Source organism: Myotis myotis, unplaced genomic scaffold, assembly GCF_014108235.1.
Source record: "Myotis myotis isolate mMyoMyo1 unplaced genomic scaffold, mMyoMyo1.p scaffold_m19_p_13, whole genome shotgun sequence".
Lineage (NCBI taxonomy): Eukaryota > Metazoa > Chordata > Mammalia > Chiroptera > Vespertilionidae > Myotis > Myotis myotis.
Window position 1 is genome coordinate 18,676,855 of NW_023416317.1, and position 27,423 is coordinate 18,704,277.

The 27,423-nt window shown below is 47.5% G+C and overlaps 2 protein-coding genes across 11 annotated transcripts in view; one reads left to right on the forward strand and one right to left on the reverse strand.

Moving 5' to 3' along the window:
* WDR82 (WD repeat domain 82) overlaps positions 1-8,450 on the forward strand; it is a 33,586-nt gene extending 25,136 nt beyond the window's left edge. The window contains exon 9 of the mRNA XM_036332024.1: positions 8,126-8,450. Within this exon, the coding sequence (XP_036187917.1) occupies positions 8,126-8,167 (42 nt within the window). The 3' untranslated portion in view covers positions 8,168-8,450. The remainder of the gene's footprint in view (positions 1-8,125) is intronic.
* PPM1M (protein phosphatase, Mg2+/Mn2+ dependent 1M) lies at positions 831-5,208 on the reverse strand. Of its 10 annotated transcripts, none has more exons than XM_036332017.1 (10): positions 4,893-5,207; positions 4,078-4,201; positions 3,672-3,926; positions 3,114-3,226; positions 2,700-2,784; positions 2,485-2,603; positions 2,268-2,331; positions 1,939-2,046; positions 1,685-1,833; positions 1,083-1,258 (listed from the first exon to the last, which is right to left on the reverse strand). In XM_036332017.1, exons 1-10 carry the CDS (start codon positions 5,123-5,125, stop codon positions 1,231-1,233), a joined length of 1,278 nt encoding a protein of 425 aa, XP_036187910.1. In that variant the 5' UTR covers positions 5,126-5,207; the 3' UTR covers positions 1,083-1,230. The 10 variants fall into 10 exon arrangements, with proteins under 10 accessions (XP_036187908.1, XP_036187910.1, XP_036187906.1 ...); XM_036332013.1 differs by having other exon boundaries at positions 1,083-1,375; positions 4,893-5,205; XM_036332022.1 differs by lacking the exon at positions 4,893-5,207 and adding an exon at positions 4,551-4,743 and having other exon boundaries at positions 1,083-1,375.
* Positions 8,451-27,423: the final 18,973 nt, after the last annotated feature.

Genomic DNA, 27,423 nt, shown 5'->3' on the forward strand with positions numbered 1-27,423 from the left:
CCGTGGTCGGCAGATTGCGGCTCGTGAGCCACATGCGGCTCTTTGGCCCCTTGAGTGTGGCTCTTCCTAAGCCTTAGGAGTACCCTAATTAAGTTAGTAACAATGTACCTACCTATATAGTTTAAGTTTAAAAAATTTGGCTCTCAAAAGAAATTTCAGTCATTGTACTGTTGATATTCGGCTCTGTTGACTAATGAGTTTGCCGACCACTGGTTTAGGAAATGGAGTCTAAAATGAGTTAATGGGCCGGAAAGAGGGTCTGAGAGCCTCCTCAAGGAGTTAGTAAATACATGAATTTTACCATCAATTCCAGGGCCTATTGGCCCTTGTCTTTCCTAGCTGCTGTTTAGGCTGTGTGCTACCTGATAAGAACTCATCTCAATTGTAAACCAAAATAGTGGATCAGGGAAGAGTCGAGTAAGGTTGAGGTCATGAAGGTGATTGCCTTATAACTGAACAAATACTTTCCCAGTACTTGAGTCTTGGCAAGTGCTAGATTGTAAAATAGTCTTGTTGGAAGGGTAAAAAATTAAGCTGCCCATCAAAATGCAAGCCTTGGAATTTCTATTCAAAAACAAGTTAAAAGGGCAGCCCTTCTGGTACCTCAAGCCCAGAGCTCACAGGTGGTGGTGGAGACCTCCTTTCTGTTCCCCAGGCAGCAGTCCTCTCACTGCGGCTCACCCCAAGCTGGAAACTAGGGAGGCCACAGAAAAAAAGTGCTATATGCAAGCTTGCAAGGTAGAACTAAGACTGATTTTTTGGAAGGTAAAAGCGAAGGTAAACTGTAATGCCAAGCTGTACAGGAATTCACGATTCACAAGGGCTTTTCTGCACACAAACTTTTAATCATAGGGAGGTGATGGGGAGCAACAAAAGAAAGGCATTGGGGCATCAGCCTGGGGAGGGGACTGGAAGGAGCAGTTGGGATGCAAGGCCAGAGGCAGGAGCAGTCATTGGAGGGAATTCCCCACTCAGCCAACTGGGACTCCTTGCCCCTTTTTGTTCTCCAGCTGCCTGCCAAAGGGAGGACCGTGGGAGCTGGGTTCTCGACACTTCAGTTCTGACTGCCTGGTATAAATAAATGCTCCTCTTGAAATGGGTGGGGGTGGGGGCAAAAGCCCTGGGCTGTGTCTGGGGGCAGGCAGGCAGGCAGGCGTGCTGTTGACCACAGTGGAGGGATGCTCACATTGCACCTAGCCTGAGTGGTTTTGGGATATGGTGTCTGAATCCTCAGTGGCCACTGCTCCCTTGGCTCTGGCTGTACAAGGGAATCACGAACACAGAGACGTCATCGTAGGACACCTGCCCTTCCTCTGTGGGATTGCCATCCTTCCCCTGTGTGCTGTGTATCAGCATTTGGGCCAGCTCCGAGAACCTGTGGGGATCATCCTGCAGATGTACTCCAGGGCTGAGCAAAGAGGCAAAGCCCACCCTCAGGGAGAACTCACTGCGCTGGGTTAGACACTTGGAGACCAAGCCATGCAGTCCAACTGAGGGGCCAGGCAAGCTGCAAACCTGTGAGAGCCAGATTGGACCCACAGACATCCCCACCCCTTGGAATCTAGAGACCACACTAATCCTGACCCTGCCGTGAGCCAGGCTTGCCAGTGCTGTCTTCTCAGCTGTAACTACTTGGTGTTGCTGTTGCACCCAGGCCCAGGCAGGTCCCCAGCAGTTACAGTACCTGTGTGGGTCCTCTCGATTGCCAGGGAGGAAGCTCCGCACTAGCCGTGCCACCTGCTCATTGGACAGGACATCCCAGAGCCCATCAGTTGCCATGACAACCACATCCTCCTCCTGCAGCTCCAACTGGTCCAAATCCAGCACTGTCACCTGCAAGTTAAGCCTGAGGATCCCTCAACTTTCCCTTCCTGGCTCCCACCAGCCTCATTTTCTGGGTAGATGGAAGGAAGCTGGGGTGGGCTGTTGCCCTCTCACCTGTGGGACAGAGAGCAAGAAGGGCTTGAGTTGAATGTTTGTATCCAGGACTCTGAGCTGATGGTCTCCCAGGCCCCGGGAGACGGCCAGTGTTCCCAGTAACCGAGCCTGGGGACAAGGGAGATGTGAGGTGACAGCAAATAGCCCCAGCAAATGCACAAGTAAAGCACAGAGATGGACTGTGGTCCTCAGGCACCCTGGGCTGAGGGAGAAACATCCTGTGGCCTTGGAGCAGACCCAAGACACCAGCCACAGCCACAGCACAAAGAAGCTCCCGCCTCTGCAGTGGGCAATTGAAGAGGGATTTTTGGAGGGAGCTGTTCACTGACCTGCCTACCCTGTCCGTGGATCAGTGGGTACTTGAGATCCGACTTCTCCACGCACTTGTAGCTCCTACCAGGAGCAGACCCAGTATCAACCCAGGCCCTACTTCCCACCTCCTCTCCCTCAACATAGGGCCCACCCTGCCCATGTGGATGGGATTGCCCCAGGCTACAGAGCTGGGCTTAGACACCCCGTGTGTCTCCCCACCCCCATCCTGCTCACCAGCCGCTCATGTAGTGATCCCTGAACAAAACTTTCTGCCCCAAGTCATCCCCCTTTAGTCGCCGAGGGAACTCCAGTCGGGTGAACTCATCAGCCAGAAGCTCAGGGTAGACAAAGGCCTGGGGTAGGGAGGCCATGCTCCGATTAGGCTCTTGTTGGTGGCCCTGCACCCAGGAGCTGGAGCTCCACAGCCTCCCTCTGCCAAGGGCACCTACCAGTTGCTGGATCCGTTGTCGCTCACTTTCCGGGGTGAACTCAGAGCTCAGAGGCCGCACCTCATCTCTCCGCACCAAGATGGCCCTGGATGGGATTGGGGAGGAGAGGGAGAGGGCTGTGATGAAGCCTCCAACGTCACCCATGGCCTCCTTTCTGCTGGCCAGGGGCCTGCTCTGCCCACGCCCCCGTGTTTGAAGCCCTCCATAACCTCCTGCAGAGTAAAGCCTCAGCCCCTTCGCCCTGTGCGCTCTCTGGCATCTGCTGTCCACTCAGACTCCATATAGACCAGGTGTACAAATAGCTCAGCTAGTCAAGCCTCCCCATTTCCCTCCCTCCACTTCCAGCCCCCTTTCATTGTCCCCACTGCCTGTCCTGCCTGCCTGCCGCCTGCCCCACTCTCCGAGCTCACTCACCTGCTATCTCCGGCATTGGCCACATACAGCTTCCCCTTCAGCGACACAGCCACCAGGGCTGTGCAGCCACCCACTTGGCCTGCGGCCTCCAGCTCCCGCCCGATCACCTCATCCTGGGGCAAACAGAGGCCACTTTAGCTTGTACTGCCACCATATCACTCTGTCCCCAGTGCTCATCCTGCAGTTCATTTCCCCACCAACCAGCCTGGCAGTCCTAGTCCAAAGTCTAGCTATGTCTCCAGGACCCCGTGGTCAGATCTGTGTGTATCGCTGGAGGGAGGGAAGTCCTACTCAAAAGAGTGAGAAAGGGAAGCCAGCTCCTGCACCAAGGACCAACAGGGTGTGCAACGAGATGATGCAGGTAAGAGCACATAGCACATAGTAGGCGCTGGATAAATGGGAGGGGTTATGATAATAATGATGACTGTTAGGAACAAACCAACCCAATCTTGTCTTCCCAACTCAAACATCGAGGGTGACTACCACACCCAAGGTCTCTCAGGTCCCTGGGGACAAAACTGTCACTCCTTCCCCAGTCAAAAACCACACTTAACTTACACATTCCTGGAACGCGCTCTCCAGAGCCCCAATCACCAAGTCTTCTGTCCTAATGCCCTTTTCCTCAACAAACTGGGGATCACTGGGGCAGACACAACAGCCACTGAGGTGCATGGGGGGCTGAGTGGCCACCATGCCCTCTCCTATGGCCTCCAGCTGCCGGCGCAGGCAGGAGTGCAGGGTGTTGGCAGCCAGGATGGCTGCAGCTGGACCGCCGTGCCCATCAAACAGTGCCCAGTAATGACCGGTCAGGAACTGTCCAGGAAAGGACTGGTGTCAGGTTCTTCCTGGCTTCCCCAGTTGATCCCTGGCCCAGCATGGGGCACTAGGGCAACAACTTCAGCCTGAAGTCCTAGCCCCAGTCCTGGCCCCAGCCTGTAAGAGGGGCTCAACCCGGTGTGCTCACCTCCTCTGGGCACAAGGTCAGCCACTCCTGGTCCTCTTCGGGCCCAAACTCACATCTCCGGATGCACAGCTTCCCACAGGCGGCCTGATCCTCATTGAACTCCGATTTCTCTGCATTGATGATCCTGAGGCCAGGAAGTGATCAGTGACCCTCCAGGGACACACCCATGTCCCTGTGGGCACAGAGACCAGAGCAGGTGCACAGGGAGGAGCCCTCCCTCTGGGCAATAGCCCCCACGCTGTCCCTTATGTCTGGACAAAGATGGTGTAAGTTTCTTAACTCTTCAGTGACCTAAGGCAAAACGCAGGGCCCAGCTCCTCTGAAGCCTGCCTATTGACCTGGCTGGGAGGTCGGGGGCGGGGGGGGCTGCTGGGGAAATCTGGGGTTCCCTTGCTATTCTCCCCCACCCCCCATGTAAGCGAGAATCCCTGTCCCACACAGCATAAGCCAGAACCCAGGGGGGGTGTGTGTACCGGGGAGGTATCGCCATAGCCCACAATGCGGGCACTCCACTCAGTCTCCCTGTCTCATGTTGGAAGCCCAGGGGTGCAGATCCTTGCCAACTTGCAACCTTCTTCTCTGAGGGAGGTCGGCCCAAAAGGCAGAGGTGGAGGAGGGGAAGGCTGTCGGAGCCCAGAGATGAGGGCAAGAAGGAGTTGGCCGCAGGTTGGGGAGGGGGTCACTCACTCCGTTTAGCCTGTTCCCTAGCTCAGCACAGGCCCCGGCTGGATCAGCAGGGGTCCGGGTGAGGGGTCCCGGGACAGGGTCGCTGAAAGGGGAGGGTCGGGCGGGGTCGCAGGGTGTGGGGCACTCACTCTGCGTAGCCTGCGTTCCAGGGCAGCGTGCGGCCGCGCGCGGGGCAGCGCACGGGCCGGGCGTCCGGGCGGCGCGGGGCGTCGGGGGTGCCGGGGCAGGAGCCCGAGCCGCGCAGGAAGCGGGGCCGCCGGTAGGGCACGGGGCTGGCGCGCGGCCGGGGCGAGCGCGGCGCGGGGAGCGGGCCGCCGGCGACCCCGGGCAGGAAGCGGCGGCGGAACCAGCCCGCGGACATGGCGCGGCAGGGGCTGCCGGCGGAGCGCGGGGCTGGCGGGAAGGCTGGGCGGACACCACCCGGCCCCGGGAGGAGGAAGCGGGCCGGGCGGGCTGGGGCGGGGCGGGCGGGCGGTGACTCCCCTAAACCCCAGCCTCGCAGCGGAGTCCGTGCGCCGCCTGCTGCCGTCGGGCTCGTCAAACCGCTTAACAACCTAAGAAGCAAACGCCGTTACCAACCCCACTTCGCAGGCCGGAAAAGTGTGGCCCAGAGAGGGAAGTCGCGCCCCGTGCCCCACGGTGACCTGGGCAGGCGGACTGTCCACCCACGCGTGTGGGGGTGGGGCCCTCGCCGTGGAGAGGGGCTGCCCCTCCTCCCCGCTCCAGGGGCCCGCGCAGGGCTCAGGGCAGCCGGGCGCCTCCTGCTGGCCCGGACCTTGCGCAAGGGGAGGAGGGAAGAGGATGTCCTGAGGTGCTGGGCTGACACCGTGAGTGCGTCTCAGCACCGCGTTCCCCTCCGGTGGCCTCTGTTCCTCCCGGCTCAGCTCAGCCCCCTCCACCCCGGATGGACAACACTCGTCCTGGGACACCGCTCCGAGCCCCTGGCTGGCTGTCACTGCAGGGTCAGCGGCAGGGTCCCCCTTCACATCGGGATGTCAGCAGATCACCCTTTGTCACTTACACCCGACTCCCCGTGCAGGCCTGTTATTTCCATCTCATAAGGACCGTGCAGCCACACAGGGGAAGTGTCCTGCGCCCAGGGCTGTGCTGTTTCCATTATGACAGTGGAGCTGACTCAAAACCCACCCCCCAGGGATTTCTCTTCCCCTTTCCTCCTCCGGGAAGGCAGGCTAGTCAACTCAAAGCCCCTGAGCCCAGGGCCCCCAGGGAGGGTGATAGAAGTCCCTACCTTTGCCTCTGCTCCTAAACCCATCATATGCCCACTAGGCCTTACTTCCTCCCGGTGGGCCAGCCTGCCCCTTTGTGAGTTCCCCTTACCCAAAAAATAAGGTTCTCGGGGCTGGAAGCTGTGTGCAACACCTCCCTCAGATGGTTCAGTTCCAGAGAGCCTGTGGGCTAATTTACTGGACCCACTGTGTGTGCCAGGCCCGCGCTGGGTGCAGGAGCACAGCACTGACTGATGGATATGAGCTCCCCAGCAGTGATGGTGGAAGTCCTGGTGGATGCTGCTTGATCCAGCTGGCAGGGGGTGAAGGCAAAATCAGCGAAAGCTTCCCAAAGGACACCTGAGCTCTGACTTGTCCTTAGACAGAATTGGACCAGGGACCCAGGGTAGGGCAGACTTAATTCAGGATGTGGGTTACCTCATCCCCACCAGCCAATGGCTAAGAGGCTTGTAAAGTCTAAAATTCAAGGAAATACCAAAAACACAGCCTACTCCTCCAACCCACTGTCATCGCCTCTCCTTGGTGGGATGCAGGCCCTGTTCTTTAAGGTGTATTCAGAGAAGCTCCTGACAGCCAGATGCCACATGTTGCCCAGCGTAGCCATTTTAAGTTTTCACAGCCGCGTGGAGCCCTATGGCAATCCCATACTCCGTTCCCAGGTGTCCTGAGTATTCCTTCAGTGCCACCAGGGTCCCCTGGGTTCTTAGGCTCCCCTGAGCCTCTGTTCTTGCCTGGATCCCAAGCTTGACTCCTTTGGTTCACTCCCTCATTTTGATGAAGCACGTCCTTTAACAACTAACAGCTTGCAAGTCTGAAAAAGTTTGTATCCTACTTTTGCTTTTGATCGATATTTTGGCTCAGAATGCTGACTGCTCTGTATATTGTCTTTTGCCTGGGGCTGCTGCTGAAATCCAGTGTCTGTCTTATTCCCAGACCTTTGGCTTGTCTTTGCCTTTTTGTCTCTCCACATACTTCCTGGTTCTTCTGACTCTGGTGTCTGAAATTGTGGGGGAGGGGCTACATTCCTGGGCTGGCCCTCCCTGGAGGTCATGCAACACCTCACTCCCCAGTGACACCCTTCTCTGGACAACCTTTTCCAATTGCTTGAATGAACTCGAGCGCGCCCTCCCCTGGCAGGAGGCCTTCCCTCAGCACGTGAGGAATGGAAGGTAGGAGAGGATCAAGCTTAGAAAAGGAGAAAAATGTTTATGCTACATTTTTTTTCTACCTCACAATGAAAATAGCTTTTGTTATGTCCAATATCTCTCCTTAACAAAATGTAATTTTTAAAATTTAATACTTTTACATGACTCAAAATTTTAAAAAAAGTATAATAGTGTATTTAGCAACAACTTTCCCTCACAACCCCACCCCCTGGCTACCCAGTTTCCCTCCCTGGAGACATCCAATATCACTACCTTCTTGTGGATCCTTCCAGAAATGTCAGGGGTATTCTGTGGAAATTCAAACAAAAACATTACATTGCATATACTAGACAAGAAATAACAAGTGCTGGTGAGGATGTGGAGAAAAGGAAACCATTGTGCACTGTTGGTGGGAATGTCAATTGGTGAAGCCACTGTGAAAAACAGGATGGAGGCTCCTCAAAATATTAAGGGGGTTAGAGAGATGGGGAAAAAGTGGTTGGATTTGGGAGGGCTGGAGAAGTTAAGTAACTTGACTGACGTCACATAGTGACTACTCAAATTTATATGAATTAAAATGACACAAAATTAACATTCCACTTTCTCAGTGGCATCAGCCACTTTATGAGTGCTTAGTAGACACAGATGGCTACCTTACTGAGCAGGCAGATCAGAGGATATTTCCATTGTCGCAGAGCGTGAGGGACAGCACTCCCTCAGAAACCAGGTCCCCTGAAGTTCCTTGCCTAAAGCGCAGGCAGATTCCCTACTCAGTCTGGAGTCTCTGAGTGTTTGGGGGCTGATGTCAGCAACTCTGGATTGTGCTTGACCTGGCAGCACTCCCCAACCCTTAAAAAAGTGTGGCGTCCAGAGCAGTGCAATTGTCCCTGCCCCTTTACTACAATTCAAGGCAGTGACTGAGAGGTAGGAAGCCACGTCACTAATGTGTCCGTGTGAATTTGACCACAGGGCCACCGGGGCTGCATGGAGACTCAGAGCGGCCACGTATGAACCCTTCTTCACGTACGACTTCATGAAGCAATCAGGGATTTGCCCAGCTTCTGAAAATATTGGCACACAGAATGCACATTTCACGACTGGAATCGCCCATTTCGGAATTAGATGTCAGAAGAATAATAAAGTAACTTTTGGTGAGTACATACTATCTGTAACGAAACAAAATGGGGATTGCAGCAGCTACAGCTCAATCTTCCATCTCAGAGGTTTATTAGCTCGAATCCCACTGGAATCAGTAGCAGGATCTGAGAGTGTAATACAGTGGGCACATTCAGTATGCTGCATGTTTCACACTTATTTGATCACTGGATATTTTTCTGTTTTCTTTTTTAATCTATGAAATGTCTCGAAAATTAGTTTTCTAAGAAACACAGTTTGGGAAATACTACGCTGGTCCAGACTCATCATTTTACAGATTATGAGAAATGAGTTCCAAAGAGGGTAGCATGACTTTCTTAAGGTCTTGTAGGAAGGTGGTTAGGCTGGGATTCAAACTTGTCAGAGGCCAGTGCTTGGGCCCCTGCATCATTCACTTATTGGAGAGTTGGACGTACCATGCATGTCAGCCTTTCACAAGAGACCTGGGTGAATGCTGAACCTTCTAGGCAGACTATCCTATATAATAAAAGCCTAATATGCTAAGTGTTTGACTGTTCGACCAGTTGGTATGATGCGCACTGACCACCAGGGGCAGACACTCTGACCGGTAGGTTAGCTTGCTGCTGGGGTCTGGCCGATCAGGACTGGGTGAGATGGGCTGGACACGCCCTGGAGCCCTCCTGTGGTTCCTCCCTGGCCTCGATCGTGCACCGGTGGGGTCAATCAGCCTGGCCTGCACCCTCTTGCAATCCAGGACCCCTTGAAGGATGTGGAGAGCCGGTTTCGGCCCGATCCCAGCAGGCCAGGCCGAGGGACCCCATCGGTGCACAAATCTGTGCACTGGGCCTCTAGTCTATATATATAAAAGGCTAATATGCAAAGTGTCCCCTCGGGAGTTCAGCGGGGAGATTGGGAGCTCGATTGCTCGCTATGATGTGTGCTGACCACCAGAGGGTGGCGCGGAATGAAGGAAGTCCCTGGCTGGCAGCCAGTAGCCAGGGAAGGAAGGCCCCAGTTGGCAGCCGGAAGGTCCCGATCGGTCCTAATCACCAGCCAGGCCTAGGGACCCTACCCATGCATGAATTTTGTGCACTGGGCCTCTAGTTGTAAGATAATAGTAAAAGACTGGGGGATGGGAGTGGGGAGCTGCTACACAGTAATTTATTATGTAACAACAGAAAACTAATAGAAATAGCACGGAGGCCAATATGGCAGGAATGAAATAAGCAAGGGGAGACTTTGAGAAGATAAAATCTGGGAGCTAGCCCAAAGCCAGAAAACGCAAGGCTTTCTGGGCCTTGGTCGTGCCATTGAATTTCCAGTGACTAGGATGGGATGCTGCTGGAAGGTTTGAGCAGAGGAACAGTGGCCTTGACCTGCTCCTGAGAGCTCAGTACTGTCTGATGAACTGGTAGCCAGAGTAAGCAACTTCACTGGTAGGACCCCCAAGGACTTCCAGTGGTACTAACAGATCCTTTTTTTTTTAAGTTGATGGTTGTTGTTGTTCTAATTCTTTAGTAGTTTCATTTTTTGTTGTTGAATTTATTGGGGGTGACATTGGTTAATAAAATTATATAGGTTTCAAGTGTACACTTCCATAATACATCATCTGTACATTGTATTGTGTATTTCCCACCCCAAGTTAAGTCTCCTTCCATCACCATTTATCACCCCTTTACCCTCTTCTACCTCCTCCCCTTCCTTTCTGGTAATCACTACTGTTGTCTCTGTGTAAGAGGTTTGTGTGTTTTTTTGCTCAATCCCTTCACCAAGCTCACCAACCCCCCTCTCTTCTGACAGCTATCAGTCTGCTCTCTGTATCTATGAATCTGCTTCTATTTTGTTTGTTTATTTTGTTCATTAGATTCCACATATAAATGAAATCATATGGTGTTTGTCTTTCTCTGATTAGCTTATTTCACTTAGTATAATACTCTCTGTGGCAAAAGGTAAGATTTCCTGCCTTTTTGCAGCCAAGTAGTATTCCATTGTGTAAATATACTATAGCTTTTTTATCCACTCATCTACTGATGGGCACTTAGGCTGCTTCCAAATCTTGGCTATTGTAAATAAAGCTTCAATGAAAAGAGGGATGCATATATCCTTTTGAATTAGTGTTTCAGGTTTCTTCAGATAATTCCCAGAAGTGGAAAATCCTCGGTCATAATACAATTCCATTTTTAATTTTTTGAGGAAACTTCATACTGTTTTCCACAGTGGCTGCACCAAACTGCATTCCCACCAACAGTGCACGAGGGTTCCCTTTTCTATACAGTGGGGCCTTGACTTATGAGTGTCCCGACTAACGAGTTTTTCGAGATACGAGCCGCCTCTTGGCCGATTTTTTGCTTTGAGTTGCGAGCTAAAATTTGGGTTACGAGCCAGCTTCAGATACCCCACCACTAGTTGGCGCAGCGAACGTCACAATGAACGCCACAACATCAGCCCAGCATCACGTGTCTCACTCGTTCACTTTAAGATTTGACATATGAGTAATTTGAGTTATGAGCTCCGTCACGGAACGAATAAAACTCGTAAGTCAAGGCCCCACTATACATCGTCACCAACACTCATTGTTTGTTGATTTATTGATGATAGCCATTCTGACAGGTGTGAGGTGATATCTCATTGTGGTTTTAATTTGCATTTCTCTGATGATTAGTGACGTTGAGCATCTTTTCACATGTCTATTGGCTATCTGTATGTCCTCTTTGGAGAAGTGTCTATTTAAGTCCTTTGCTCATTTTTTAGTTGGATTGTTTGACTTTTGGTGTTAAGTTGTATAAGTTCTTTATAAATTTTGCATATTAACCCCTTACCAGATATATCATTGGCAAATGTGTTCTCCCATTCAGTGGGTTGTCTTTTCATTTTGCTTATAGTTCTTGCTGTGAAAAAACTTTTTAGTTTGATGTAGTCCCCTTTATTTAGTTTTCTTTTTTTTCCCTTGCCCAAGGAGACATATCAGAAAAAATATAGCTACAAGAAATGTCTGAGATTTTATGCCTATGTTTTTTTTCTAGTTTTATAGTTTTGAGTCTAACATTTAAGTCTTTAATCCATTTAGTGTTTATTCTCGAATATGATGTAAGAAGGTGGTCTCATTTCATTTTTTTGCATATATCTACCTAATTTTCCCCAAACCATTTATTGTTAGACTGTCTTTACCCCATTGTATGTTCTTGCTTCCTTTTTCAAATATTAATTGACCATAAGGCATGGGTTTATTTCTGGGCTCTCTATTCTGTTGCACTGCTCTATATGTCTGGTTTTTTGCCAGTACCATGCTGTTTTGATTACTATGGACTTGTAGTATAGTTTTGTAACAGTGGGGAATTGTAATCCATCATTCTTTTGACATTGTTTTGGTAAATGCTGACTCTGACTAATATGTAGCTTGTAGATAAACAATATGCTTGTATTAGAATCCGAGGAGCTAACGTCAGAAGATGCAGACTCTGATCTTCAGTCACCCCATTTCCAGGAGACTTGCTGACTTTCAGTCATAGAACCAGGATGACACACACCAGACCATTGCGTGACCAGTTTCCAGATCCTTATCGGAATAGACTGTGCTGGTCTGCATGTAGAGAACTTTTCAATCCCCTCCCCTTGACCTCTTGTTCTGCTTTCCCTCCCGCTCCTTACAGAAACCTCTGCTCACACTGAGGTAGGGAGATGGGCTCCCTTGGTTTCAGTTATAGTTTGATATCAAGTAGTGTGATTCCTCCCAATTTGTTCTTTCTCAAGATTGCTGAGGCCTATTTGGGGTCTTCTGTGGTTCCATATACCTTTTTAGAATATTTGTTCTAGTTCTGTGAAACACACCACTGGTATCTTGATAGGCATTGTGTTGAATCCATTGATTTCTTGGGTACTATGGACATATTAATGATGTTCATTCTTCCTATTCGTGAAGATAGTATATGCTTCCACTTATTCTTCAATTCTTCAATTTCTTCTTCAGTGTCTTGTAATTTTCTGAGTACAGGTCTTTTACTTCCTTGGTTAAATTTATTCCTAGGTATTTTATTTTATTTCTTTTTTATGCGGTAGTAAATGGGATTGTTTTCTTAGTTTCCCTTTCTAATAGTTCATTATTGGTGTATAAAAATGCAACTGCTTTCTGAATATTTATTTTGTATCCTGCTACTTTACTGAATTCATTTATCCTGGCAAATCCTTCATCATAAAATATTGCGAAGGAGCCAGCAAAACACACGGAGAACATCTGGAGCGGTTGAGAGACAATGCATATCAGATACAGTATTAAGGATATACCAGCGACTGAGAAGAGCAAATCCATTAGGAGAGATCACACGCCTCCCTCTTTGTTCAGCTCCCACATACAGTAGGAAAAAGGCTCTCAGTAGGTGTGCTTCTCTAACAAACATATCTACGCGGTATAGACTCAGCCTCAGGAATATCCACAGCCTGCCCCCTGCTATCCTGGCAAATGATTAAGATATGATTAAATTTGATGATTTGCCACGGCCAGGAATTGATTACTAATAGCGACTCAGGGGCAGCTTTTATTGGCGGTTGGGTGCTTTGCCAGAAACTGCCTTCCAGATGGGGCTGGAAGATTGGAAAAACGGCAAGGGAACCCCACCATAGGAAAAATGTAGACCCCCAAGATAAAAACCGCAAGAGAGAGAGAGGCAGAGCCTTCCTCACACACACCAAATCAGAAATACTTCAGGTATATTTAAACCCTACTCCACAATTCAGCACCTTCTTGTAGTGAGAATCTGTCCTTGCAGTCCTCAGCATTCTGTTGCCTTGGCAAAAACCCTATCTCTTGACATTTAAGAGATTTCTGCCCCATTTTCAAAGAACAGTCCTGGTGAAGATGCCTTTAAAAATGTGTTTTGTGCCTTAACTGGTTTGGCTCAGTGGATAGAGCGTCAGCCTGCGGACGAAAGGTCCCAGGTTCGATTCCGGTGAAGGGTATGTACCTTGGTTGTGGGCACATCCCCAGTAGGAGGTGTGCAGGAGACAGCTGATCGATGTTTCTCTCTCATCAATGTTTCTAAGTCTATCTCTCTCCCTTCCTCTCTGTAAAAAACCAATAAAATATATTTTTAAAAAAATAAAAATAAAAATATGTTTTGTATCTGCAATGCCTTTACTGCTAACCCCTCCCCTCGTCCCCCACCCCCACCCTCCCAGCCAGAATCTCTTCATATCCTCTACCTGACTTCTCCATAATGGGCGTCCCCCATTCCCACTTTCACTGGCGAACCATGTGCAGGATGGGCCCTGTGGCGCTGGTTGTCGGAGGGTGCACCAGCAGGAATCCACCGAGGGTCCATGTCACGTGGTGTTTGGGGAGGATGCCTTGAGTGCCCACTGCCTGTGCGCGCAGCTCTCTGCTCAGCTTTGACCCTGCTCCCTGAGGATGCTGAACTCTCGAAGCAGGTTGAGCTTCCTGAATTTGGTATTGGTGACTTTCTTGACTGGTTTCTGATGAATTTTATCCCAACTGTCAGTTTTGGGGTTCTCCTAGCTTCCATTTCCATTCTTGTCCATATTTGCTTTCTCCTGGCTTCCTACTCTCTCTCTTCAAGATCCATGGTCACGGCCTGTCCGGTGTTGCTAAGTGGTCAGAGCATCAGCCCTCGCACCAAAGAGTCGTGGGTTTGATTCCTGGTCAAGGACAGTACCTGGGTTTCGGTTCGCTCCCTGCCCTCGGTCAGGGAGCATGAGGGAAGCAACCCATTGACCCCTCCCTCCCTCCCTCCCTCCCTCCTTCCCTTCCTTCTTCTTTCCCTTCCTTTCTTTTCCTCTCTCCCCACCTCCCTTCCACTTCCACTCTCTCTGGAAACGCAATGGAAAAAACATTCTCTGCTGAGGATTAACAAAATAACAAACAAAAAAAACCCCCATAGTCAGAGCCTAATGCTGTTGGAATAAACTGTAACTAGAAATTCTGTAAACTAGGAATACTCGTGATTTGATCACAAAGGGTGATAGCGATGGTTTGGAAGATAACACATTTAAAGCATGTGTGGGTGGTTGGCACATTATAAGTACCGAACAAACTGTTAGTATTTTTAGTAGGAAAGCTGGTGGATGGGTGGAAAGGGGCAAGGATGAAACTGAGAGAGAGTATGGTGGTAGGAGAGGAGACTTAAGATGTGGAAACAGAGTATGAGAATCCTGCTTACATGCAAAAGACACTGCGGAGTGGACCCCACTTCGTGAGCATCAACTCAGCCCTGTGGTCACAGAAACACAGAATGTGGCACTTGGGAGTTTGATTAAAGCTGCTTAAAGGAGAGCATGCTGAGTCCGGAAATCCCAGTGATGGACAACTCACTTGAGTCCTGCTATGGCCTTCTCTGTTATCATGGTGACAATAATCATGTCTTCATTCAATGACTATATAGAGCAGCCGTGGGCAAACTACGGCCCGCGGGCCGGATCCGGCCTGTTTGAAATGAATAAAACTAAAAAAAAAAAAAAAGACCGTACCCTTTTATGTAATTATGTTTACTTTGAATTTATATTAGTTCACACAAACACTCCATCCATGCTTTTGTTCCGGCCCTCCGGTCCAGTTTAAGAACCCATTGTGGCCCTCGAGTCAAAAAGTTTGCCCACCCCTGATATAGAGTGTGTACTCCGTGCAAGGCACTAGATATACTGCAGAAAGCAAAGCCAAGTCCCTGCCTCATGCATCTTAACAGTCCATAGGGAAGAGAGAGAATAACGATGTAGATAAATCACTACTGTTGAAAATGTAGTATGAGTAACAGGAAAGCATCTTTTTCAGAAAGGAGATCAAAGAAGACTTCCCTGAACTGAGATTTGAGGCAAATGAGGATAAACAGAGCAAGCAAAGAATGGAAGTGAGGCAGAAGGAGGACCGAAGGTGGGGGACATGATTGAAGTCCTTTACCACATTTCGAGCTGCTGTACGCCAGTCCCTTTCTAGGTCATCTCCTCTGATCCTACGACTCAGTGAGGAAGGAGGCACTTTTCCAGGCATTAACTGAGGCTCAGAGAGCTCAAGTAAATCTCCCAGGGCTATTGGAGACGTGGAAGAATTGAGAAAAGAAAAGAAAAAGAGAGAGAAAAAACTCGTGGGCATGGAAAACAGTGTGATGATTACAGGAATTGGGGGGTGGAGGAAGAGGGTCTAGGGGGATAAATGGTGATGGGAGAAAATCTATATATATAAAAGGCTAATATGCAAAGTGCCCCCTGCGAGTTTGATCATTTGCTATGATGTGCGCTGACCACCAGGGGGCGGTGCGTAATGAAGGAAGGCCCTGGCCAGCAGCCGGAAGGCCCCAATCGGCCCTGATCACTGGCCAGGCCTACGGACCCTATCCGTGCATGAATTTTGTGCACCAGGCCTCTAGTAATAAAATAAAGAGCCAACAGTGATGGCTGCTGAGGTGGCCAAGGGGACGAGGGCTTCAGCTGTGGGCTCCGGCTCCACCACGATTTGAGGACATCCCCCATGTACTTCCTCCAGCCCTGGTTGGAAAAGACGCTCACTCCCAGTGAGCCCCATGGGCTGGCCGGGATCCAGGTCCCACAGGCAGAGAATCTCCATGACCAAGCAAGGGTGATTTTTAAATGAAGGAGTATTCAGCAGAGGGTTTGCAAACATTAAGTGTCCTCTTACTTTGAGCAAAGAGGTGCGAAGCCCATTTCTGAGAAAAGAAATGGAAAACTTAAAGGACCCCACAAAATGAATGGAGGAACTGACTACAGTTCATTAATTGGATCAAGTATCCATGAGATGAAAAAGCCATTCCATAGTATCGTCAGGGTCTTGAGGCCTAGGTAAGGGATTTTTCTGAGGGGCTCCCACAACACTTGCATATAGTTTAAGTAAGCATCTGCAGTCATTTAATTAGGTCCACGAGAAAGCCCTAAATCACCTCTGTGCCTTCACGGACTCACAATTTAAGGCTCTTTCTGTTGCCAAGAAGTAGAATAGCCAGGATCCATGGAAAAGTTTTGGACCAATTAAAGAGGTTCTGCACTGCTATTTAGACACAGAAAAAATGGTGCTCATCTTTCATGGTGACATTAGCAAAGACAACGAAGACCTCTCACCTGGAGCCTCTGAAGGTGACAAAACCGTGAACCAGGTGGACCTAGTAGCATGTGCCTGAGACTTCGCTCCAGCCAACACTACTTATTATATACTAAACTAGAGGCCTGGTGCACGAAATTCGTGCACGGGTAGGGTCGCTAGGCCTGGTCGGCGATCAGGGCTGATTAGAGCCTGTCGGCTGCTGGCAGGGGCCTTCCCCTTCCTTCCCTAGCTGCTGGCTGAGGCCTTCCTTCATTCCGTACTGCCCCATGGTGGTCAGCGCACGTCATAGCGAGCGATCGGACTCCTGGTCTCTTGATCGAACTCCCGAGGGGGCACTTTGCATATTATCCTTTTATATATATAGATTTTGTAGGTCAGAAGTGTGGGCAGGCTCCACCATGTTTTCTGCTTAGGCCAGCGTCAGCTGTCTGCAGGACTGGGGGCTCTGAGGAAAAGTCTACTCCCAAATTCATTCAGGTTGTTGGTAGAACTCAGTTCCTTATGGTTGTAGGACTGAAAGCCTTGTTTCCTCATTGGCTGTCAGCTGAAGGCTACTCTCAGCTCCTGGAGGCCACCCACATTCCTTGCCACGTGGTCTCCCCCATCTCTAAGCCCGAAAGGGTGACCTGAATCTTTCTGAGTTCCCCTTCTGCAACCAGCCAGAGAAAACGTTTTGCTTTTAAAGGACTCATGCAGTTAGGTTAGCCCCACCTGGACAATCTTCCTCTCTAAAGGTCAACTGATTAGTAATCTTAATCACAGCAGCAAAATTCCTTTAACATACTTAGTACTCCTGGGAGCAATGTGGAAGAGGAGGGAGTTCATGGGGCCCTCTTGGAATTCTGCCTCCCACACTATTCCTTAAACATGCTCTGATCAGTCTATCTCAGGACCTTTGCACTTGCAGTTCCCTCTGTCAGGGACTCCTCCCCAGAGAGTCATGTGGTTTGCACAATGGACATAGTACGTACTTACATGTTTATATGTTTACTAGTGGCCCGTTGCATGAAGATACGCTCAATAGGCCTTCCTTCCCCTGGCTGCCGGCATCGGTTTTCCTCCGGCACCCGGGACCCAGGCCTTTGGTCCGGCCGCAGCAGCGAGGCTTGGCTTCTCCACTCCGGCTGCTCCCAGCCCTTCCTTTTTTCCCCCAGCCCCTCCTTGAGCGGAGCCCAGGGCGGGCTGGAAGCCTGGGTTGCCCCCAGTGACCCAGGCCCCCAGCCACTCCTTGAGCGGAGTCCAGGGCTGGTGGGAAGCTTGGCTTCTTCTGTCTCTGGGAGCAACCCAAGCCTCCTGCTCACTCCACTTCTGTGGCCGCTGCCATCTTCAGTCGTCTTCAGTCTTCGCTCCGTGCCTGCGCATGCAAATTAACCGCCATCTTTGTTGGGTTAAATTGCATAGTCACTCTAATTGGCTGGTGGGTCTAGCGGAGTGATGGTTAATTTGCATGTCTCTCTTTTATTAGTGTAGATCAGGGGTCCTCAAACTTTTTAAACAGGGGGCCAGTTCACTGTCCCTCAGACTGCTGGAGGGCCGGACTATAGTTTTAAAAAAAACTATGAGCAAATTCCTATGCACACTGCACATATCTTATTTTGAAGTAAAAAAACAAAATGGGAACAAATACAATATTTGTATTTGCATGTGGCCCACGGGCCGTAGTTTGAGGACCCCTGGTGTAGATCATTTCTCTTTCCTCACTGGAATTGAGGCTCCCTGAAAATGGGGGCATTGCCTGCTTTATTCATGACTGCATCCTCAGCACCTAAAATAACTCCTGGCACACAGCAGATGCTCTACATCAGCAATTTTCAACTGGTGTGTTGCAAGAATTTTTAAAACATGCAATGCCCAACTATTTAGTCAGGGGCACTGATCTCTTTTCCCTTAGATTGTCAAATAAAAAAATGACAACAGCCAACACGACAATAGCCATCTGGTGTGAATGAATCAAAATTATACCTTTTTTTTTTGTTAGATCAGTAAAAATGTTATTTTTCGGTGGGCCACAGAATTTTAGTAATTAGTTATGTGTGCCACGAGATGAAAAAGATTGAAAATCACTACTCTCAAGCATCGATCAGACTGTCAAACCTCAGAGGGAAGGTAGGGGAGGGTGGGGGTAAGGGGCGGAGATCAAACAAAGGACTTGTATGCATGCATATAAGCCTAACCAATGGACACAGACAACAGGGGGGTGAGGGCATGAGTGGGGGGCTTGGGGGAGTAATGGAGGGATAAGGACACATATGTAATACCTTAATCAATGAAGAAATAAAAAAGGAAAGACAATCACTGCTCTCCATCTGTAAATGCATCATAAACGAATCTCTAGTTTTCTCCACCCTCTTCTTCTCTTCCTTCTCTCTCCCACTAAGATGTCTCTGAATTTTAGAATTTCCATAAAATGATCATTATAAATGGGTTTTCCCTCTGAATTCAAGCATGATGATGAAAGGGGCGAGGAACCTCTGCTGTTCCACCCGATCTAAATAAGCACGGAGTTTAAGAGGCTCTTTTATCTTTGTCAATCTTCCTTACCTTTGACCCATTTGTCTCTTCTTTGCCTGGCATGTACCTCATGCATTCCCATCTTTATGCCTCAGTTCAGGGTTGGAAAGGCCTTGAAAATGATTGTAATTTCTGATTCATGAGTTTTCTAAACTGGAATATTTTCTCTGGCTGGTGTGGCTCAGTTGGCTGGGGCATTATCCTGTGCACCGAAAGGTTGTGGGTTCAATTCCCAGTCAGGGCACATACCTAGATTGTGGGTTCCATACCTGGTCTGGGTGTGTTTGGGAGGCAACCTGTCGATGTCTCTCTCTCTCTCTCTTTCTAAAAATAAAACTTAAACTGCCAAGAATATTCCCCATTTTTTAAGGTCCGGCTCAGGATTCATGGGTTCCGTGGCATTCTTTGATTGGTATAATTAATCCATAGGGAGATCTTTCTCTTTTGAATTAATTTACTATCTGAACCAGAGGTCCTGGGGGCACAAAGGCTAGATTAGTGCACTGGTCTATTTTCTAGTTTTTAAAGTCATTTTAAGCGTTAGTCTTCTTTTTAAAACATTTTTTTAAATTGATTTTTAGAGAGAGAGGAAAGGAGAGGGAGAGAGGGAGAGGGGGGAGAGAGAGAGAGAGAGAGAGAGAGAAAGAGAGAAACATTGATGTGAGAGTGAAACATTGACAGGTTGCCTCCTGGTTGACACTCCAACCAGGGACCGAACCCACAACCTGGGCAACAACCTGACTGGGAACTGAACCAGTGATCTCTCAGTGCACGGGTCAAGGCTCAACCAAGCGAGCCACACTGGCCAGGGCTAAATGCTTGTCTTTTTTTTTTTTTAATTATCTTTATTGTTGAAAGTATTACAGATGTCCCCTTTTATCCCCATTGACCCCCTTCACACTGCACCCGCCCCTCCAGGCCTTCACCCACAATTATCTGTGTCCATGGGTTATGCATATCTACCTATATATATAAAAGGCTAATATGCAAAGTGTCCCCTCAGGAGTTTGACCGGGAGACCAGGAGTTGGATCACTCGCTATCACGTGCGCTGACCACCAGGGGGCAGAGCAGAATGAAGGAAGGTCCTGGCCGGCAGCTAGAAGGCCCCAATTGGCCCTGATCTCCAGCCAGGCATAGGGACCCTACCTGTGCACAAATTTCGTGCACTGGGCCTCTAGTATGCATAAGTTGCCCGGTTAATCTCTCCCCCCACCCTCCTAACCTTGCCTTTTCTTGGAGATTCATCAGTCATTTCCATGCTTCTATGTCTCTGGATCTACTAGTATTTTATTCATCAGTTTATTTTGTTCATTAGATTCCATATATGAGTGAAATCATGTGATACTTGTCTTTCTCTGACTGGTTTATTTTGCTTAGCATAATACTCTCCAGGCCCCTCCAGGTTGTCTCAAAGGGTAAGAGATCCTTCTTTTTTACAGCTGCATAGTATTCCATAGTATATATGTATCATAGCTTCTTTATCCACTCATCCATTGGTGGGCACTTGGGCTGCTTCCACATCTTAGCTATTGAAGGAGATTGCAGTAAAAAATCCAGAATTCTCATTTCTCTTAAAAATAAAAACTCTGGAAACACCTGTTCTCATGTCCATGTTATGGTGGAAGTCATGTCCTAAGGCTTAAGTGATAGATTAATCTCTACCTTGAACAAGCTCTGTCCATTATTTCTGTGCATCTAGAATAACACACTTAACATGTCAGAATGATCTCTTCTCTAGATCTCCAACGATAACAGGGTGGACAACTCCAACATTCCTCATTAGAACTCTTTACCTGCATACCCCTGTAAACTACATATGTTAGGTGTTAACTGGCCTGGACCCACTGATATGAAAGAAACATGTGTTCCTCCATTTTACTTTTCATCCAGTCCTAGTGATTTCCCAGCTTTGCTTTCTCCCACCTCCTTAATCTGCCACTAATGGATTTCATATAACTTTTTAAAAAAATATATTTCTATTGATTTCAGAGATGAAGGGATGGGGAGAGATAGAAGCATCAATGATGAGAGAAAACCATTGATCAGTTGCCTCCTGTACACCCCCTACTGGGGACCGAGTGAGCAACCGGGGCATGTACCCTGACCTGGAATTGAACTGTGACCTCCTGGTTCATAGGTTGATGCTCAACCACTGAGCCACACTGGTCGGGCTCATATAACTTGCTTTACGTCTTCTCCTTTGATGCTAATGCATGAAATAAACTGCAAAACTGATATCCCCCAGAGCATTATCTCAGTCCCTTGAGATTTTGCTTCTAGGACTAGCCCCTAAATCAGTGATGGCGAACCTATGACACGTGTGTCAGAGGTGACACGCGAACTCATTTTTTTGGTTGATTTTTCTTTGTTAAATGGCATTTAAATATATAAAATAAATATCAAAAATATAAATCTTTGTTTTACTATGGTTGCAAATATAAAAAAATTTCTATATGTGCCCTGGCTGGTTTGGCTCAGCGGATGGAGTGTCAGCCTGCGGACTGAAGGGTCCCAGGTTCGATTCCGGACAAGGGCATGTACCTTGGTTGCAGGCACATCCCCAGTAGGGGGCGTGTAGGGGGCAGCTGAATTGATGTTTCTCTCTCATCGATGTTTCTGACTCTCTATCCCTCTCCCTTCCTCTCTGTGAAAAATCAATAAAATATATTTAAAAAAAAATTTCTATATGTGACACGGCACCAGAGTTAAGTTAGGGTTTTTCAAAATGCTGACATGCCAAGCTCAAAAGGTTCACCATCACTGCCCTAAATCCCTGGCTCATAATAAACTCTTCAAACTTTTCTTTAGGTTTGAAATTTCTTTCCTGTATATTTATTGTGGTGACTATGAAGGGATTTCGAAGAAGCCCCTCCAGGATGACCCTGTTGGGTACCTGCAGGACCCTCATGCCCCAGTGGCTCCCGCTTTGCAGCAGGTGAACTTGGGTGAGTTCTCCTTTGGAATTCCAGAGCTCCGTGTTTTGTTGAAGGTCTTGACTTTGTTTGAGCTGTTCTTAGGCACTCCTGGAGGTGGCACTAAAGGATAAGGAAAAGGAGGGAGGGTGGCTTTTTTTTTTTTTTTTTTTTTTTTAATGTGGTCTTTGAATGTGGTTGTGCTTTAACCTTTGCTTATTGCACAAAACACCACTGATTCCCAGGTTCTGCTGACATCAGTCCGTCAGGTTGTTCCTCTTACCATGGCTCTCAGGTGACAAAGGGAGAGGTACAAGGGCCAACTAGTCGGAACAACTATCATTTTTGACCTTTAATGAGGTACCAGACAAGAACGCCTGTTGCTTTCTGCCTCGGGATCTGATGTGGTCCTTGGAGCCATGCTACGGAGGGCATTGCTCTTACAGAACAAGGCTCTCGGTATTGTCTGACCATGTGCCCCAGCGAAAAGCCACCGCTTCGATTCTGGGCTGCAGAAAGACATGGCTACATAGTCATTTTATAGCATGCAGTTTCTAAACTGTGGGGAGAGATTCAATGATTTGTTTAATTATTTAACAGTAGAAAAATAAAAATTTTAATGAGTGTGTACAGAGAATTCACGTAAGCACGAAACCCAATGATGTACTTTAAAAGAGAAACCTAATCGGGTGAAGCCAATTCTATGGAGCTTGGATATGAACCATAAATATGTACTAGTAAGTACGTTAGAGGTTTCTCACACAGTTGTCTAGGGAAAACCCTGGGCTACTTTTCTGAGTAGTGGCCCATTGTGGAAAAACAATAATGTCTACTCTGATTTCTTTAAGAGTCATCAGTTACGCTGGGCGTCAAAAGACGCTTTTTTATTGGCCATATATAATAAAATATACTGGATAGTTCTAGATGACTAAACTTTTAAACAACTGTAACTTTTGGAAGAACGAAGCCAGGATGGGACAGAGGCTGCCAATTGTAATGGTATAATTAAGCAGACATTACTAATCGATTGCTGCACATTTCCCATCATCTCCAGATGTGACCTCAAAATTGTTCTCAACAGTGTGCTTCAGGCAGAACTACTACTTAACTGGAGTTGTCATGTGAGATGAATGAAGCCTTTTGCCATCTCTGATGTAGAGTATAAGAAAAAGTTAACTTTCTTGTTCTCCTTGCTGACTTTTTTTTTTTTAACCTTATGGAAAGGTTTACAGATAAACAGGCTTTGTATTTCCAGCTAAATCACTAAATGGCTCATTGATCGTTATGTCACTTTGAAAAGTGGGCCATTTTAGAAGTCAAACTGCAGAATTTGACAGGACGGCTGAGGCAAGGCTTCATTTGATTTTTGAGCTTTTTATTCCACGCCAGACATGAATGGGAGTCAACTCCTGGAACAGATGGAAAATTGTGTATTTCAGGAGAGAAAGCCAGTGGGTTGTATGTACCAAGTGCGAACCCAATCCTTTAGGGTGAGAAAGTTCTCTCTGATGGCAAGTCAGTTACCACATGACCCGGAATATTCATGTCTACATACTTGATTTCTTTCTTCCCCGTCTCCTGAAGTTGCCGGCAAAGGCAGGCAAATGACTACATTGAACAAAATAATGTGATAGGAAGGAAAACTTAGGTTACAGTTTTCAAACGTGAGAAGTGAAGTGGTTTCATTAAAAATGCATTGGGCATAGAATGAAAAACACACACACTACCGTCCTCATCTTTGGTTGGCACATACTCATGAGACTCTTCAGGATCACTTGGATTTGTCTTACGACTGACACAACGCAAATGGCATCATAACTTTTTGAACCAAGGCAGCAGTTTCAAAATTTAATATCGCAGGACAAGGAAAACAAATAGGCCTTGTCTGTTAGTGTACAATGGTCCTAAAAATACACAACTGTAATTTCATGGCTGACCTGTGTTGTAATTTACTCCTGGTGGTTCGTTTACTGAGATTTTAATTCTTGGGACTCTACATTTGGCCAAAAATGACGGAGATGTGAAAACCATTACACAGCCTTCCTCAGAAAGGAAAAGTAAGACAAGGCGAAGGGGCATAACTTCACTTTCTGTGGTGTCACTCAGGAGGGAAAAGTTTCTAGAACGCTGGATCCTGGCTGTGCATCCTCCAACAAGTCATCGAGCTTCTCTGACCGCAGTTTCTTCATCTGTAACTTACATGGAGCAATCAGACACGTCTTTGACTTGTTAGGAGGACAGATGAGTTAGTGCATATGGAGTGCCTAGCACGAGGACCCAATGAAAGAACTCAACATGTTTTATGTTATTTTTTTGTTGCTTTGAATGGCTGTGTTCTCCCTGCCATTGTATAGTGTTTAGAAAAAAAATGATCTAGGGACTGTGGAATGGAAAAGCTTCCAAAATAATTTCCCCGTGTTTGGATTTTAAGCTTTTACCACGGACATCACCAGGAAGTGTTGCCGGGAGAAGGGGCAGGGGATGGCAGTTCATTGCAAAACAAACCTGAACCACAAGACAGACGTAGTTCCTTGGGTCTTTTTGCAAAATTGTATTATTTCTTGGGAAAATGTTTTGCCTTATTAAAAGAAAAAATAAGTTTAAGCCATCACCATGAACATGCCAGGAGCAGTGTGCTGGAGGGGGAGAGACCCATGGAGGCGAGCCAGTCATTCCAGCCAGGAGCACCTGGCCTCCACTCGGCGTCCAGGTATTAATACATTCCGGTCAGGAACAGCAAGGCCACCGAAATGACCACCCGGGAGAGAAATGCCTGTAGCCTGCCACTGAGGTTCTGTGGTTTGTTAGGCAGTATTGTTAAAGCAATAGGTAATAGTTTCACTTCTGTAATAGCTCACACTCTCTTGTGTTGCGATTATGGCTTCTCTGTCAGGCTCTCCAGGAGTATTGGAAGCTCCTTGAGAGTAGGATGCTATCTTATGTACCTAGTATCCCCAGGGCCCAGCACAGTACCTGATGGGCAATAAACATTTGTCATCTGAAGTTCTGGCTTTAATAATTCCTCCGCTCATTGGAATATTTGTCTCTACGTTCATAGTTTCACTACTGAATGCCCACTATATGCCAGACACTGACTGTGCTGGGTGCTAGAATTACAGATGTGAGCAAAAGTAACATCGGAAGAGTCCTGTAATTAGGAATGCAGAGCGTGTCAGCATACGTGCTTTCTAATGTGAATGAATGAATGGATAGGTAAAATAATCACATTGGATTTCTGCTGGCAGAAGGAATGGGAGGAAAGATCTAATAGGGAGTTAGTATAAGTGGAATGGAAGGGTTGGGCTGGGAGGTAGTGAGAGAAAGTTTTGAAATATAGTTCTGGAGAGTTTAGCTGATAGGCCAAGGGGTTTGGGTTAGGGTTGAAAGCTGGACTATGTACACAGGCCAGGCAGGTAATGGAAATAAGTAAAAAAGACCCAATGCGAAGAGAGATAGACTGGTGGGGACCATACTAGTCTCGGGAGTTCATGCCTCACTAAAGACCTTGTCCAGCGCTAACTCAGTGCTTCCTAGACTTTTGTGTGCCTGGGGGTCACTGGGCAGCTGTCTCTGGGGCTGTAGTTTTGGGAGGAGGTGGTGAGGTCTGAGACACCATATTTCTGACAGTCTCCCAGGTGATGCCATGCTCCTGGTTTCCTCATCCACTGTCTGAGAAATAAGAATCTAGTTGATTGTTGTCATGTGACAATGTGGGTCCAGGTTTGCCAGTTCATTGGACCTTTTCAATAAACCCATATATCTCTGTTTTATCTAAAATGCCCTGGTTTTTCATAGTAGTAACTTATGTTTGTAAAATGGGAAATCTCTCTTCATGGAATTATGAACATGAACTATTCTGATTCTAAATGCTAAGACCTCATCCCTCCCTCCCTCCCTCCCTCCCTCCCTCCCTCCCTCCCTCCCTCCCTCCCTCCCTCCCTCCTTTAACAGCTCTTTAAAAATGTACAAGCCATGCTTTGTGGGCTGTATAAAAATAGACTGTGGCCCAGCTGGTGTGGCTGAGTGGTTGAGTGTCGACCTATGAACCAGGAGGTCACAGTTCCATTCCTGGTCAGGGCACATGCCTGGATTTCAGGCTAGATCCCCAGATGGGGGTGTGCAGGAGGCAGCTGATGAATGATTCTCTCTCATCATTGATGTTTCTATCTCTCTCACTCTCCCTACTTCTCTAAAATCAATAAAAATATATTTAAAAAACAAAAAGACAAAACAACACAAACAAATAAACAAAACAAAGGCTGTGGTCTGGGTTGGACGCATGGGCAGCAGCTTGTCCTGCCAGCTCCCGAACTGGGCTCTCTTACAACCCTGTAGGGGTGGGAGTTAACTTGTAAAAATGGAATAGCCTTGCACATGACTCTTGTCTGAGCGGAATGTACATAATTCCTCTCCACAAGGATGCAAATAAATTCTTCCCTGGAGAGATGCCACTGATTTCTGTGTAGTAGAAAATATTACCACTTACTGTCTTGTAGGACATTAACCAGTTTCGCATCTATGAACAAATTTATTTTGGCATTCCTTTGACTGACTATCTCTGTTCCTCATATTCTCCTTGGAATCAGTCATAAAATCTTACTGGCTCTCTCAGTAATTAAAGACGTGAGTGAAATCTTTGACATGTTTGTTTTATATTTGCATAGATATCAGATTTTTAACTGTTTGAAATTAATTCTGTAGTAATAATGTTATCCTTTTTTTTTTTTTTAACAAATTAGAAAACTGGCTTTACAAGCGGTTAGGGGAGTTTCCCACGTTAACCAGTACATGGCCCAACTGGGCCCCTGGGACTTTAACATGTCTTTGGGTTCTTAGCGAAGAAGAGAAAAAAAGCAGTTCTGCCATTTTGCCCTCCTTCTGACTTCCTGGAGAATTTAATTTTCCTTATCCCAGGATAGGAAAACATTTCTAAAAGAAATGTAGTAAGTTAAGCAATTTATATTACTCATTTTCATATTCTGTGAGCTCCTTTTAAAAAAACCTATCCGGCCCCTTTATATGCAAGTAAAAACTCTTTCTCACACCACAGCATTGCCTATGAATACTTCTTAAGGCTAGTCTGGTTGTCTCTTTCTTGTACCTCTCTGGCCGTCGACCAGCCTGCAATTTCAGTTTCCTGCAGAATCGTGGCGCTCCGAGAGGCAGGCACACTGAGAATCGGAGATGGATAGCTCTGCCCAGAAGTCAGTATAACAAACCAAAAGACTTAATATGTCTCTGTTGCTCCATTGCTGGGATGTGTGTTGATGCGAGGTTATCGGTAATGTGCTCATCTTTTATCTTCATTTATTCTAATCTTAGATGTAGAGTGAGAGTAAACGAGGAATTGGCCAATAATATTAGACACCAGGAAGCCAAAGCCTCTAGGATCATATTCATAGGTAAGGCTGTATGTATATTTAGGGGCCCACCCATGTTGGGCAGTGCAGATGTCAGCTTTGAGATGTTTTAAGGTCAAACTTTGGGCCCCTTTGGAGACTGTGGTGGGTTTATTGGTCTAGGCCAGAGATTTTCAACAGGTGAGCTGCAAGAATTTTTAAAACGTGCAATACCTGACAGTTTAGTCAGGGGCACTGACCTCTTTTCCCTTAGATTGTCAAGTAAAAAAATGACAACAGCAAGCATAACACAGCATCCCATCCAGTG

Excerpts from the sequence above, each read along its gene's own strand:
- PPM1M (XM_036332013.1), bottom strand. The coding sequence starts at position 5,125 with ATGTCCGCGGGCTGGTTCCGCCGCCGCTTCCTGCCCGGGGTCGCCGGC. Across the intron at positions 2,604-2,699 it reads GACAACGGATCCAGCAACTG|GCCTTTGTCTACCCTGAGCT; the intron begins GTAGGTGCCCTT and ends TCCCTACCCCAG. Across the intron at positions 1,376-1,684 it reads AATCGAGAGGACCCACACAG|GTTCTCGGAGCTGGCCCAAA; the intron begins GTACTGTAACTG and ends TGATCCCCACAG.